We start from the raw sequence: 13,676 nt of genomic DNA on the forward strand, positions 1-13,676 counted from the left end.
GCACAATATGAGATCATTTGAACAAACTATGCCATGAATGTGGCCATAAGATTGATCATTTGGCTTGAAAGCCATGAATCTTCACGCATGATAGCTCATTTCTGAGAACACTTTTTAAAAATAATTGCCGTGTTACAAGTTTATTGTTTTTCATGGAAACTTGGTCACATATGATGACACAATGCGAAGGTTTTCCATTTTTTGATTTTTTTATGCCCGTTTCAAAATGCAGGCAAAACAACAGGCTTGACCGTTCCTATCTAGTTGTTGAATCTTGGAAACCTTTTGTTGTTTATCTGATTAAATAGATAGTTATGTACCTAGAAATGATTTTTGGAAAAAATAAAGAGCAAACTATGAGGCAGCTACAGTTCAAATTTGACCCGCTTCCTGCTGAATCGGCGGGAATTTGTCTTTTTCACTAGAGATGGATCAAAGCTTTTGACACCCAACCATTTTGTCAATTGTGCATTAAACATGGCCTAGTATTTTATAAAAATGATTTGGTCCAATTTTGCAACAAATATATGGTAGTTCCTTCACAAAAAAACTCATTTCGGGCACTCGAAAAATAGAAAATGAATTTTCCGTGCAAAGAAAATGAAAACTCCCTTAGGAAACATTGTTTGGAATTACAAGATGCACTCTTGTGCACAATATGAGATCATTTGAACAAACTATGCCATGAATGTGGACATAAGATTGATCATTTGGCTTGAAAGCCATAAATCTTCACGCATGATAGCTCATTTCTGAGAACATTTTTTTAAATAATTGTCGTATTACAAGTTTATTATTTTTCCTGAAAACTTGGTCACATATGATGACATAATGCGAAGGTTTTTCAATTTTTTTTTAATTTTTTATGCCCGTTTCAAAATGCGGGCAAAACGACGGGCTTGACCGTTCCTAGCTAGTTGTTGAATCTTGGAAACCTTTTGATGTTTCTATGATAAAATAGATAGTTATGTACCTAGAAATGATTTTTTGAAAAAATAAAGAGCAAACTATGAGGCGGCTACAGTTCAAATTTGACCCGCTTCCTACTGAATCGACGGAAATTTGTCTTTTTCACTAGAGGTGGATCAAGACTTTTGACACCCAACCATTTGGTCAATTGTGAATTAACTATGGCCTAGTATTTTAGAAAAATGATTCGGTCCAATTTTGCAGCAAATATATGGTAGTTCCTTCACACAAAAAAACTCATTTCACGCACTCGAAAAATAATTAAAAATAGATAGAAAGATCAGAAATGCATACGAATTGGTGCTCATCCATAAAATGTAGTCTAACTTGAGTGAAAATTTGTGTGATACCCTTTTGCAAAATAGTTTTGATAGCTACTTCACAAAATCCCTCTATTTTTAGTACTTGAAAACTATTTTAAATCACTGATTTTCTGAACCAATCAATACTCTTCTCACGGATCGATGACATGGTGCCCATCCATCCATCCATCCATATCTCCATTCAACATCCATCCATCCATTCATCTACAGAAAAAAGAAAAGAAAAAGTGATACCCCCCCCACACACACACAACCCAAACCCTAGATCAGATCCCCCCATCGCACCCCTCTCCCTGCTCCCAATCTCCCCGCCGCCGCCACCTCCTCCCCGTACCCACGCCCCTCCCGATCTCGCCGTCCTCTCCCACCCACCGTCGACCTCGCCGTCCTCCTCACCCACCGCCGCCGACCGCGTCCCTCCCTCCCCGCATCTCCGGGCCTTGCAGCGCGCCGCCCCGATGCCAAGTCCCTCCTCGCCGTTCCTGCGCCGCCGCTGCTCCAATCCTACCCCGATTCGATTCTGGCCGCTGCCACCCTCTCCTCTCCTCTCCTCTACGGACCACTACGAGCAGCGATGCGCGGAGGGCGCTCGGGGGGAGGCAGTGGGGGGCTGCGGAACCCCTGCCTGACGATGCACCAGTCATGGGCATCGCTGCTGGTGCACGGCACCAAGCGCGTGGAGGGCCGCTCCTGGCCGTCGCCGGTCATCGGCTGCCCTGGATCCACGCCGCCTCCAAGGTGCCCGACCCCGACACCGTCGCCGCCATGGAGGACTTCTACCGGGAGATCTACGCCGTCGACGGGGTCCACCACATCGACTTCCCACAACACTACCCCGTCTCCTACCTCCTCGGTCCGTATCCATCGTCTTCCTTGCTAGTTACCACCGCCGCTGCTGTTCCTCTTAGCTTGCTAATGCCATTGCCGATTATTTCTTAGGATGCTTCGAGGTGGTCGGCTGCGTCCGATCTGCTGGGAGGATGTGCCTCAATCAGTAAGACAACCTCATTCCTCTCCTGTCCATGGCCTGGATTTCTACAGCTTGTCATGTCATGCCATTCAAAACATTGGTTAGGGCCTGTTCGGAATAGAGCCTTGTAAAACAGAGGAAAGCAAAAAAGTAGAGGAACGTGATTAGCAGCTACTGGCAAAACAGAGGCATAAAAACAATGGAAAGAAATGAAGGTCGCATGTTTGGTTATGCATGGAAAATTTTCCAGCGAGAGATATCTTACTAGAATATTTTATATGGCTTTGCGAGAATCCACATGTTAAACCCCCCAAGACCACCGATTGTATCTGTCAGTCGCAATTAGTATGCTGTCATTGGTTAGTTTCACATCCCACCTTGTCAAAACGCCGCTGATCATTGCATCCACCGTATGCGCCTGAGACTTTGATGCCTGCTGTTTCTCTTCTTAAGTTCCTGATTGGTGATTTTAATCAGTAAATTGTTGGTCATACGAGTCAAGCTTGTGCTCAATGAAATGTTATATTTTGCTAAGCTTGTTATTTTCATACTAAATGAATGGTATTTCAGTAGGAGCAATATTATCTTATTGTGGATGACACCACCATCCTATCTACAACACTTGCTCTGGCAATTAGCAGAGAATGAATTAATTTGACAACTTCCAGCGGATGTTTATTATACTATTGAGTTGAATTCATGTACTGCTAGCTACAAGATTCTATAGTCTAGATACATGATGCAAAGTATGTTGTATTTACACACTTACATCCAACTGCAGTAGCGGCATGGGTGAGTTGAGGTGGGGGACAGAGAGGTTGTGTCGTGCGGGTTCTGATCAAGCTTTAGCAGCACACTTTCTAGTGTTGATCTGAGCAAAGGATGATGCAAGGCTGCTCCTCCTTGTACTGCATGCCTTCATTGACTTGATTCTTTGACAGGGAGATATTTAAAGCCTTCACTTGTTCATTATGTCATCTGCTGATTACTTTTTCTATTATTTTCTTGCAAAGCATGTAATGGTTTGGAGTAGTTGATCATGGCCTGATGGAACATTCATGTTGTTAGAATGTACATATATACACACACACACACACACTATTACAGCAGCTTGTTGATCAAGCGCTTCTTTCTATCTAAATGTGTGCACAGAAGTTCAGTTACCTTCTAAAAAATTATTGGTGCACTATCTATCTATCTATCTATCTATATATACACACTATTACAGCAGCTTGTTGATCAAGCGCTTCTTTCTATCTATATATATACACTATCTAAATTGTTTGCAACGGCATTATGCACATGAGGCAGGACTATACAAGTGAATTGTCACAGTAAGGTCCTTCCATGGATTTCATGTGGCTCCTTGAGTTGTAAGATGCAGCTCCAACATTGAATATATTTTGAATGTTTCCAAAGATACTCTCTGTTACGTTTACTTCAATATATACATGCATGTTACTGATAGAAGCTGGCTGCAGGAATCCGTATACATATATACTCTCTTGTACAGTACATTGCTAGATCACTCACTAGGCATTATGTAATACTACTAGGAGATATGGGTGAGGGACTAAAAGGATGATACGCTTCCATGAATTTATTTGTAAGAAGTTTTTCTTGGCTATGTACAAATCAGCCCAAATGAATTTATGTTCTTTTTGAGTTATAGTGCACTCATAGTGTCATCACATTGCGTGTTCTTGCTGCATATACCTCTCTATTTGCTTAGGCAGACAACTACTTATGTAATATGCAAACAACAGCAACAGAGCTAGTGATGCTAATTCTACCTCTTGTTACAGAATCAGAATTCCTCTTGTTGCACAGGACAACTCCGTTTCCTCTTGTTATAGAATCAGAATTCCTCTGCTTCTTATGCTACTCTGCTAGAACTCTGCTTTTCTACTTGTCATATTGAATATACATGTTCTAAACATTATACAGTACTTTCGTTGTTAACTCCAAACAACTTGGGATCTTCTCTTCTGCATGCAGAAACTAGCTTACCAGTACACCGCCAAGGGGGCATGCCTTGCCCTGGTAGCAAAGAGGAGTGGAGCCTGTGGCAGGCCGCCAACCATGCCTTCGAGCTCGGCGCGCCGAACGTGATCATTCTCCCCGGGGACGTCGCATACCCCGACGACTACAACAGATTTGTTCAGGCCACAATCGACCACTACGGCCAATGTAAGTCAGCCCCTCTCCGTTACAACTAACCTGGTTTAACATATTTCTTCCACAAGCAGTCATTCATTTGGGTGTAAGATAGTTGACATTTACACTTGCATATGTTTGTCAGAATATTAATACTTTGCATGCTATGAGTAAAATGCTCTATTTTCTTTCATCACCTTCTTGTATGAATGATTATCTCATTTTAACTTGCTGGAGAATGAAAGCATTGTACTAGCTGAATTTGTCTTATCATTCTAAAGAACTTGTTTGTTTTTTGATTGGTTTGTTCATAATATATTGGCCCCAAAAGTTTTGATTCTTCTCTTCTGGTTCATGTAACAGGGCGACCGCGGAAGGCATGATGATAGTTCATATTGTCATTCTGTTAGTCCAGTGTAATGAAGGTCATGGCCTAGTCAAGTATGGTTGCCCATTGAGTCGTGCATATGTTTCATATGATTGGAGCAGGGGCCCAGTTTGTGCCAATTGTCACTGCATATGTTTAACAGTGATTCTACTTGTATAAGTGTTATTACACTAGTAGAATTTGTACCTGTGCGATGTCTGGAGCAGGATCCCAATATTTGTAGAGATTGTAACATTGATTGTCACTGTATACAGATTGATTCTGGTTGCTGTTACTTGAAGTATTCCTTATGTTTTATGTTTGTTGATTTAAATGTTGATTATTTATTTACTGTCAAATCAAAATCAGAAGAAAAATGCATTGAAAAAAAGGGGCCCACTTACTAGAATTTGACCAATGGGACCCATCTAACTAGAGGATTTTTTTGAAAAAAGAAAAATAAAACTGTCTAGCCGAAAAGGTCATGGCCCAAAAATGAGAAGGCTTAATTTTTGGGCTTGGCCCATCTACCTGACCAAAATTAATATGAGAAAAAACAAATAGGCTGAATTGTTGGGCTCGGCCCATGTAAAACACCGAATCGGACCGGGCTGATTCTTGTGCCACATTAGCTTGCTACGCTGGATGCCTACGTGGTCTGGGGAGGTTGCTAGTGACCAAAAATTTGGTCATGGAACCAACGACCTTTTACATATCACAAAGAAGGTCACTAATTTCAGTTTAAGACCGCCAGCTTTTGACCTTCTGTTTTTGGTCACAAAAAGGTCGCAAATGAAAAACTATGACCTTTCAGCGGCCAATAGTGAGGGTCACAAGTTGACATATTTCTTGTAGTGTGGTTCTGGACTCTGCGGCGGCTGGAATTGATTTTCGTCAACTCCCCTGGGGTTTCTAGAATATTGGGGTATTTATAGAGAAAAGAGTCAGTTCGGGAGGCACCCAAGGTTGTGCTCCCCTCGGAGCACCCCCAGGCGCTTCTCCGACCCACTGGATGTCTTCTGGTCCAAATATCCACAAAAAGTTTCGCTGCGTTTGGACTCCGTTTGGTATTGATTTCCTGCGATGTAAAAAACATGCAGAAAAAAGCAACTAGCACTTGGCACTATGTCAATAGGTTAGTACCAAAAATGATATAAAATTACTATAAAATGGTTATAAAACATCCAAGAATGATAATATAACATCATGGAACAATAAAAAATTATAGATACGTTGGAGACGTATCAGCATGCCCAAGCTTAATTCCTGCTCGTCCTCGAGTAGGTAAATGATAAAAACAGAATTTTTGATGTGGAATGCTACCTAACATGTCATCTCATATTCTTTTCTTTGTAGTATGGACATTTGGACTTTTATATTTTTCAAATCAATAGTCTAGTTTTGACATGAGACTTAAATACTCAAGCATATCAATAAGCAACCATGTCTTTCAAAATATCAATGCTAAAATAAGTTATCCCTAGTGCATCATGCTCAATCATTGATCCATTCATGAAACACAATTGCATATTAGCTGCACCCAATGCTCAAGTACGATCAAAGTGCCCCCTAGTTGGTGCTTTATAAGAGAAGATGGAGACTCAAATTAAAAATAAAAATTGCATAAAGTAAAATAAAGGCCCTTCCCAGAGGGAAGTAGGTAGAGGTGCTAGAGCTCAAAGTGAAAATTGAGAGATAAAAACATTTTGAGAGGCATACTTTTCCCACCAACAAAAACGACTTAGAGCTCCCAACACTTTCCATGCTAGATATATCATAGGCGGTTCCCAAATAGAAAATAAAGTTTATTCCTTTTTCAACCATACTTTCACTTTCCATGGCTAACCGTATCCACAGGTGCCTTCCATAACAACACTTTTTAGGGAATTTATTATTGGAAAACATATAGTAAATTCATGTTTCATTTTGGGACTGGGCATCCCTAATACCTTTTCCTTACTATTGTGCAATGACAAGTGAATAAACATTCATCGTGAGAATAACACATCTAGCATGGAAAATATTGGCCACCCCTCACCGCCTCGCGAGCGGTACGAGCACACAAACGAGAAATTTATTTTGAAAATTAGAGATGGCACATACAAATTTGCTTAGAATGACAAAAGAATACCTCATATAGGTAGATATAGTGAACTCATGTGGAAAAACTGGTTTAAAGGATTTTGGATGCACAAGTAGTGATCATACTTAGTGCAAAATGAAGGCTAGCAAAAGATTGAGAAGCGACCAACCAAACAATGAATAATCTCATAAGCGAACATTAAGCATAATTAACACCGAATAATGCACCACAAGTAGGATCTAATTTCATTGCATAACTATTGACTTTCTTGCTTGCATAGGGAATCACAAACCTTAACACCAATATTCTTACTAAAGCATAATTACTCATCAACATGACTCATATATCACATCATCATATCTCAAAACTATTACTAACAATCAAGTTTATTTTGTCCAATGATCTTAATAAAAGTTTTTATTATATCCTTCTTGGATATCTACCACTTTGGAACTGATTTTCATGTGTTGCTTTTGATAAGCTCAAACAAATATAAGTGAAGATCACGAGCATAATTTTTTTCTTTCTCTCAAATTAATTTAAGTGAAGCAAGAGAGAATTTCTTGAAAATGTCACTAACTCTCAATTAAATCTAAGTGGATCAAGAGAGCATTTCTTTAAAAATATTAAAGCACACCATGATAAAAAAGATATAAGTGAAGCATTAGAGCAAATCCATAGCTCATAAAAATTTAAGTGAAGCATAGAGAGCAATTCTAACAAGTCATGGCATAATTTTGGTTCTCTCAAACAAGTGTGTCTAGCAAGGATTCACGACTTAAAACACCAAGAAAAACAAGCAAAGACTCAAATCATACAAGACGCTCCAAGCAAAACACATAGTATGTGACAAATAAAAATATAGCTTTTAGTAAAATACCGATGGTCGTTATAAGAAAGACGGGATGCCACACGGGGCATCCCCAAGCTTAGTTGCTTGCTTCTCTTTGGATAATAGCTTGGGATGCCATGGTCATCCCCAAGCTTAGGCTCTTCTTACTCCTTATTCCTTCATCCATCGTAACATCACCCAAAACTTGAAAACTTCAATCACACAAAACTCAACAAAACCTTCGTGAGATCCGTTAGTATAAGAAAGCAAATCACTACTATAAGTACTATTGCAACCCATTCATATTTTATTCTTGCATTATATCTACTATATTCCAACTTTTCTATGGCAAAAACTCTTCAAATAAAACCATAGAATCATCAAAACAAGCGCATAACGCAAAGAAAACAGAATCTATCAAAAACAGAATAGTCTGTAGTAATCTGGATATCTCAAATACTTCTGTAACTCCAAATATCCTGAAACATTAGGACAACCTAAGCAATTTGTATATTAATCTACTGAAAAAAGAATTGGCATTTTATCATGCTCTGGATAAAAATGAAAATTATTTTCATGAGCGTGAAAGTTTCTATTTTTCAGCAAGATGAAACAACTATCACCCAAGAAGATCTAAAGGCTTTACGTGGCACAAACACTAATTAAAACACACAAAACACAATCATAACAGTAGCATAATTGTGCAAACACTCAAGAACAGAAAGCAAAAAGCGAAAATAAATTTTATTCATTGGGTAGCCTCCCAACAAGCGCTATTGTTTCACGCCCCTAGCTAGGCATAAGGCAAAGGATCTAAGTTTTGTCATCCTTCTCCAACTCTTTAATCAAACACTTAGAATTCTTCAAAAATTTAGCATAAAGTTTTTCAATGACAATACTCCTAGGAAATAATTTAAAGAATTCATTTTTGCCCAAGGGATCTCTTATAACTTCAACAAAATCAGGGTGAATACCAATCATCTTAAGTCCTCTTTATTGTTATTACTAGAAGTTGCACCCCTATTCTTAGTAACTTGAGTAGTCTTGCCAATCTTTACGGCAGTTTTTTCAATAGTTTTAGCGGAAGCAAAATCCGTGCTTAAATTACTAAAGATTTCTTCCATTTTATCAATCGGGGCGGGCTTTCTTCAATTGGTTCATGAATTATGGTCCCCTTTTCTTTTAACAACTTAAAAACTTCTCCCGCTTTTGACCCAATCTTAGTAGAAAAATTATGCATCTTTTTATCCAAGTTTTCAATATGCTCTTCAGTAAGCATTTTCTTTTCAATATCATCTAATCTTTCCATGACATGCTCAAGAGTCAAAGTTGTTTTATTAATCATAAGAGGTGGTGAGCCTACCAAATTTCCCATAGCATTAAAACCATCAAGAAAGGGACACATCAAGAAATTTCCATCGGTAATCATATCAAGGACGAATCAATACCAAGTGGTGATGCCTACATAAAAAAAACGAAGAAGAACAACGGTAGATTGCTTAGAGATAGATCTATTATGTGCATTGCAAATTCTATACCAATCATCTTTTAAATTTTCTCCTCCCCTTTGTTTAAAGTTGAGAACCTCGTTCTCGGGGGTGCATGCAATAGAGGAAGAACTATCCATAATGACAATAATGGCAAACAAGATTGCACACAAAAATAGATCTGGCAAGAAAACGATGAACGAAAAAGAGGGCGAATAAAACGGCAAATTTTTGTGAAGTGGGGGTGTTGTGGATATAGCTATCAGCTATGGCCCGCCCAGGAGGGGCCGGTTCAGCCCCAATGGCGGGTCACAAAGGAAGCCTAATAAACATTCAAGACGATAGTTTATTAAAGATTATAGAAGGCCTAAGGCCTAGAGGCGGCTTAAGGCCCAATATTGCAAACTGCCGTATGTAAGGAAAGGCTTGTAAAGAAAGTCATGTAAAAGAAGTCACTGAGCCGGACACGTTTTATGAGCCGGCCGGGACTCTGTAGGCCACCAGGCGTCAACCCGTGTATATAAGGGGACGACCCAGTGGCGGCTTAGGGCAAGAAACAAGAGATCGATAACCAAGCCGGCGAACTAGCCTCTTGGTGATCGAAACCCTAGCAATATCAACACAACTAGACATAGGCTTTTACCTTCATCGTAAGGGGCTGAACTAGTATAAAACCTCTCGTGTCCTTTGTCCCGATTAACCCCTTTAAGCTTCCTAGTTGCGATGGCCCTACGACTAAGTCCTTTTGCTAGGACATTTGCAATGACAATTCCATGACAGTTGGCGCCCACCGTGGGGCCAACGCACGGTGGATTTGAGTTCTTGAAGGGCAACTTCGAAGGGCTCAAGGGATACGTTGTGGGCCGGATGACCAAGAGTCGTCGCGGCAAGCTCTACATCGATGACGAAGGCTGGGGCCCCGAGGCCGGCTCAATAGAGTACGGGTACCGGGTCCCCTTAGGCGGGATTCATGTCTTCATTGGCCGGATCGGTGAATCGGGCCCTGAGCCGGACGTCTTCACCAACATCATCGAGACGGTTCAGCTCGCGAGGCCCGCCCGGGCCCGACCCGCTGTAAGGCGTGTTTTTGTGGGTTGCATCCATGGAGGTGAATACTCGAAGGAATCGGTGGATGGTGGTGAGACGACCATCTGTTTCGATGCTACATCATCAACAGGTGAGACAAATTCTATGTATCAGCTGGAGGATGGCATGCTCGGGGGCTGTTCTGATGGCAGCAGTATTCCGGACCCCTTTGAGCTGCTGAATCGAGCCGGAGTCTTCATGGTAAGCACTCAGCCCGGACAGAACTCTACAGCTGCAGCAGCAACAACCACCGGGTCGGCAGCGGCCGGGTCAGGAGACCCTGCGCGCCCCCGGCACAGATACTAATGGATCTCATGGATAAGTTGACAGCTCTGTTGACTGTCGTGGTGGAGCCGGCGGATAAGGTTCAGCATGACGCGGAGGTTGCACGGGTACGCGAAGAGATGGTACAAGCCAAAGACAATTTAGCAGCAGAAGAAGTCAGGATGGCCGTGGAACGGGCGGCGTTAGACGCCCGTGCTCAGCAGCTTCAAGTAGAGACCTTCCGGTTGTCAGTGGATCTGAACGCGTCAAACGAGGTCATGAGGAGAAGGCATCAGAAAACTCAGTCACGTCTACCTCTGACGCTCGATCCTAGGAACCTTTTTAATATACCCGGGGCCGGGACAAGTAACCTGCCGGAGGCAAATAGAATCGCGACACCCGGAGCACCGGTTCAGCCGCAGACCGTGGAGCCGCCTCGCATATACACCGCTCCGCCTCATTATACGTCGACACCACCGGGTCACTTCTCCAATCCTTTGGAAAACCTCATTGCTGCGTCGGCTTGTTTGGCGACTCTCCCGATGGAAGGTGACTCCCGACGGCAATCGAAACACGCAGGGTGAGAGAACTTCTTCAGACGGCTCTGGTGCAGCAGGACGCGTACTCTTACAGTCGAGACAGAATCCATTCAACACCTCGCCCGAGCCGAAGCCCAAGTTACAGTAGGCATATGGACTCAACTGATATGTCAAGCAATGCTCAACGCTGCAACCGGCCGCACAGGCATGAGCCGGTATAGGCTAGAGCCCTTAACTTAGCGGATCAGGAGAGGATCCGACAAGAAGCTGAGCGCGCGGTTCAACTAGCAGCAGAGCAGGCGGCTCATCAGATGTTTCCAGCTTATCCAACAACCTCGGTTGAGGCAGGAGTGGCCACGAGAACCGGAGGTGTCCCTTGCCTGGTGCCGGCCATACGTAATGAGCGCTTGCCAAAAGACTTCAAGGGGCCTCATAAGGTGCCTAATTACACGGCTGACTTGCAGCCTGGGGCTTGGATTGAGAGTTATGAGATGGAAATTGAGTTGTTGGAGGTCAGTGACGCGGCAATGGCTAAGTATTTCACTATGATGTTGGATGGAACAACTCGCACTTGGCTAAAAGGATTGCCCCCAATTCCATCGGCTCATGGGCGGAGTTAAAAGCCCGGTTCATTCAGAACTTCAAGGACACATGCAAACAACCTATGTCAATCGTGGACCTGACTAATTGTAAACAAGAGGAAGGTGAGTCCACAACCCATTTGGTGCGCCGGGTCAAGGAGATAATTCATTCATCTGATAAGATGGATGCCGGCTCGGCAGTCTTAATGTTGGAGAAAAATTGCCGTTTTGAACCTCTGAAGCAGAAGCTGGGGCGGCATAAACGTGACTGCAATGACATGTGCTAGTTGATGGCGGCTCTCGTCAAGTATGCTGATTCTGATAGTACCAAGGACCCTGTGTCTGATGAAGAAAAGACAGGGAAGGGAAAGAAGAACGGCAACGACAAGCGTCACCAGCATAACCCGGCAAATCAAGGAGGTAATAAACGTAAGGCTGACGAATTTGTGGCTAACACCAATGCGCAGGGAAACAATCAACGACGCAAGGGTAGGCAACCCCCTCGGTCGGGCGGTCAGGTCCCACCCTTGAGCAACTATTGAATGAACCTTGTCCAAGACACGGCACCCGGGAGAAGCCAGCCACCCATATGTGGAAGGACTGTACAATCATGAAGGCGTTTAAAAATTCAAATGCATTTGATGGAAGTCACGGCCCTTGCGGCGGTTCAGGTGGAGGCGGCTTTCATGGCCCGGGTGCCGGCTCAGGTGGAGGCGGCTTTCACGGTCAGGGACATGCAGGTAACCAGGGAGGTTATAATCCACAACCCGACCAAGGTAATCAGCAGCAATCCAGATATCAGAGCAACCCAAAACAGCTGAATATTGGGCAATATCTTGTATTTACCACTAGCTTGTGCAAGAGGGACCAGAAGCTTCACAAGAGGGTGGTCAATGCCGTTGAGCCGGTGATTCCGCGTTACTTACGGTGGTCAGAACAGCCTATTGTGTGGAGTAGAGAGGATCATCCTCCCCGGGTTGATAATCCGGGTCACTTGGCCTTGGTAGTAGTGCCTCGGGTTGGTGGATATAAATTCACTAAAGTTCTCATGGATGGAGGCAGTAGCATCAACATCCTCTACTATGAGACATTTCGTCGGATGGGGTTGACTGATAAGAGTCTTAAGCAATCCAACACTGTTTTTCATGGTGTGGTACCTGGCAAGTCGGCATACCCAGTTGGGAAGATTGAACTGGAAGTAGCCTTTGGGGATGAATATGATTCCAGAGCGGAGAAATTAACCTTTGAGGTGGTTAAGATCAAAAGCCCATATCATGCTTTGTTTGGACGGCCAGCTTACGCCAAGTTCATGGCTCGACCGTGTTATGTGTATCTGCAGCTCAAGATGCCGGGTTATAAGGGCACCATTACAATAGATGGAAGCCGGAAAATAGCCCTGGAGTGTGAAGAAGGAGATGCTGCATATGTTGAGTCTGTTTGTGCAACAGAGGAGCTAAAGTTTTATAAAGATAATGTTGACCCGGCAGACATGACGTCTTTAAAGAAGCCAACAACGGAGCATGAACCGGTGTGGAAATTCAAGTCAGCTAATGACACCAAGATGGTTGATTTTGTGCCCGGCGACTCATCCAAGTAGTTCATCATCAGTGCCAACTTGGATCCAAAATAGGAAAGCGCGCTCATCGAGTTCATCCATGAGAACCGGGACATCTTTGCATGGAAACCTTCTGACATGCCGGGTGTCCCGAGAGAACTCGCTGAGCACACTCTCAATATTGATCCAAGGTTTAAGCCGGTCAGGCAATTTCTTCGATGGTTCAACGAGGAAAGGCGCAAGGCCATTGGAGAAGAGGTGGCCCGGCTCTTGGCGGCCAGGTTCATTGTGGAAGTTTTTCACCCGGAGTGGTTGGCGAACCCGGTGCTTGTACTAAAAAAGAACGGCACCTAGCGTATGTGTGTGGATTACACCGATTTAAACAAAGCTTGTACAGCTGACCCTTTTGCTCTCCCCCGTATTGATCAGATCATCGATGCTACGGTGGGTTGAGCGCGTTTGA

General features: G+C 43.0%; 1 protein-coding gene and 1 long non-coding RNA gene across 2 annotated transcripts in view; both read left to right on the forward strand.

Annotated features, from left to right (window-relative positions):
- The window catches only part of LOC125543430 (uncharacterized), an 80,148-nt gene extending 76,684 nt beyond the window's left edge, over positions 1 to 3,464 (forward strand). The window contains exon 3 of the mRNA XM_087546671.1: positions 3,044 to 3,464. Coding sequence (XP_087402797.1) covers positions 3,044 to 3,137 — 94 coding nt within the window. The 3' untranslated portion in view covers positions 3,138 to 3,464. The remainder of the gene's footprint in view (positions 1 to 3,043) is intronic.
- Positions 3,465 to 3,918: 454 nt separating this feature from the next.
- LOC147979009 (uncharacterized) lies at positions 3,919 to 5,104 on the forward strand. The gene is made up of 2 exons (XR_015618447.1): positions 3,919 to 4,452; positions 4,783 to 5,104. It is a non-coding gene; the product is annotated as an uncharacterized LOC147979009 (long non-coding RNA).
- Positions 5,105 to 13,676: the final 8,572 nt, after the last annotated feature.

Source organism: Triticum urartu, chromosome 3A (genome assembly GCF_056163025.1).
Source record: "Triticum urartu cultivar PI428250 chromosome 3A, HENAU_Tu73, whole genome shotgun sequence".
Taxonomy (NCBI): domain Eukaryota; kingdom Viridiplantae; phylum Streptophyta; class Magnoliopsida; order Poales; family Poaceae; genus Triticum; species Triticum urartu.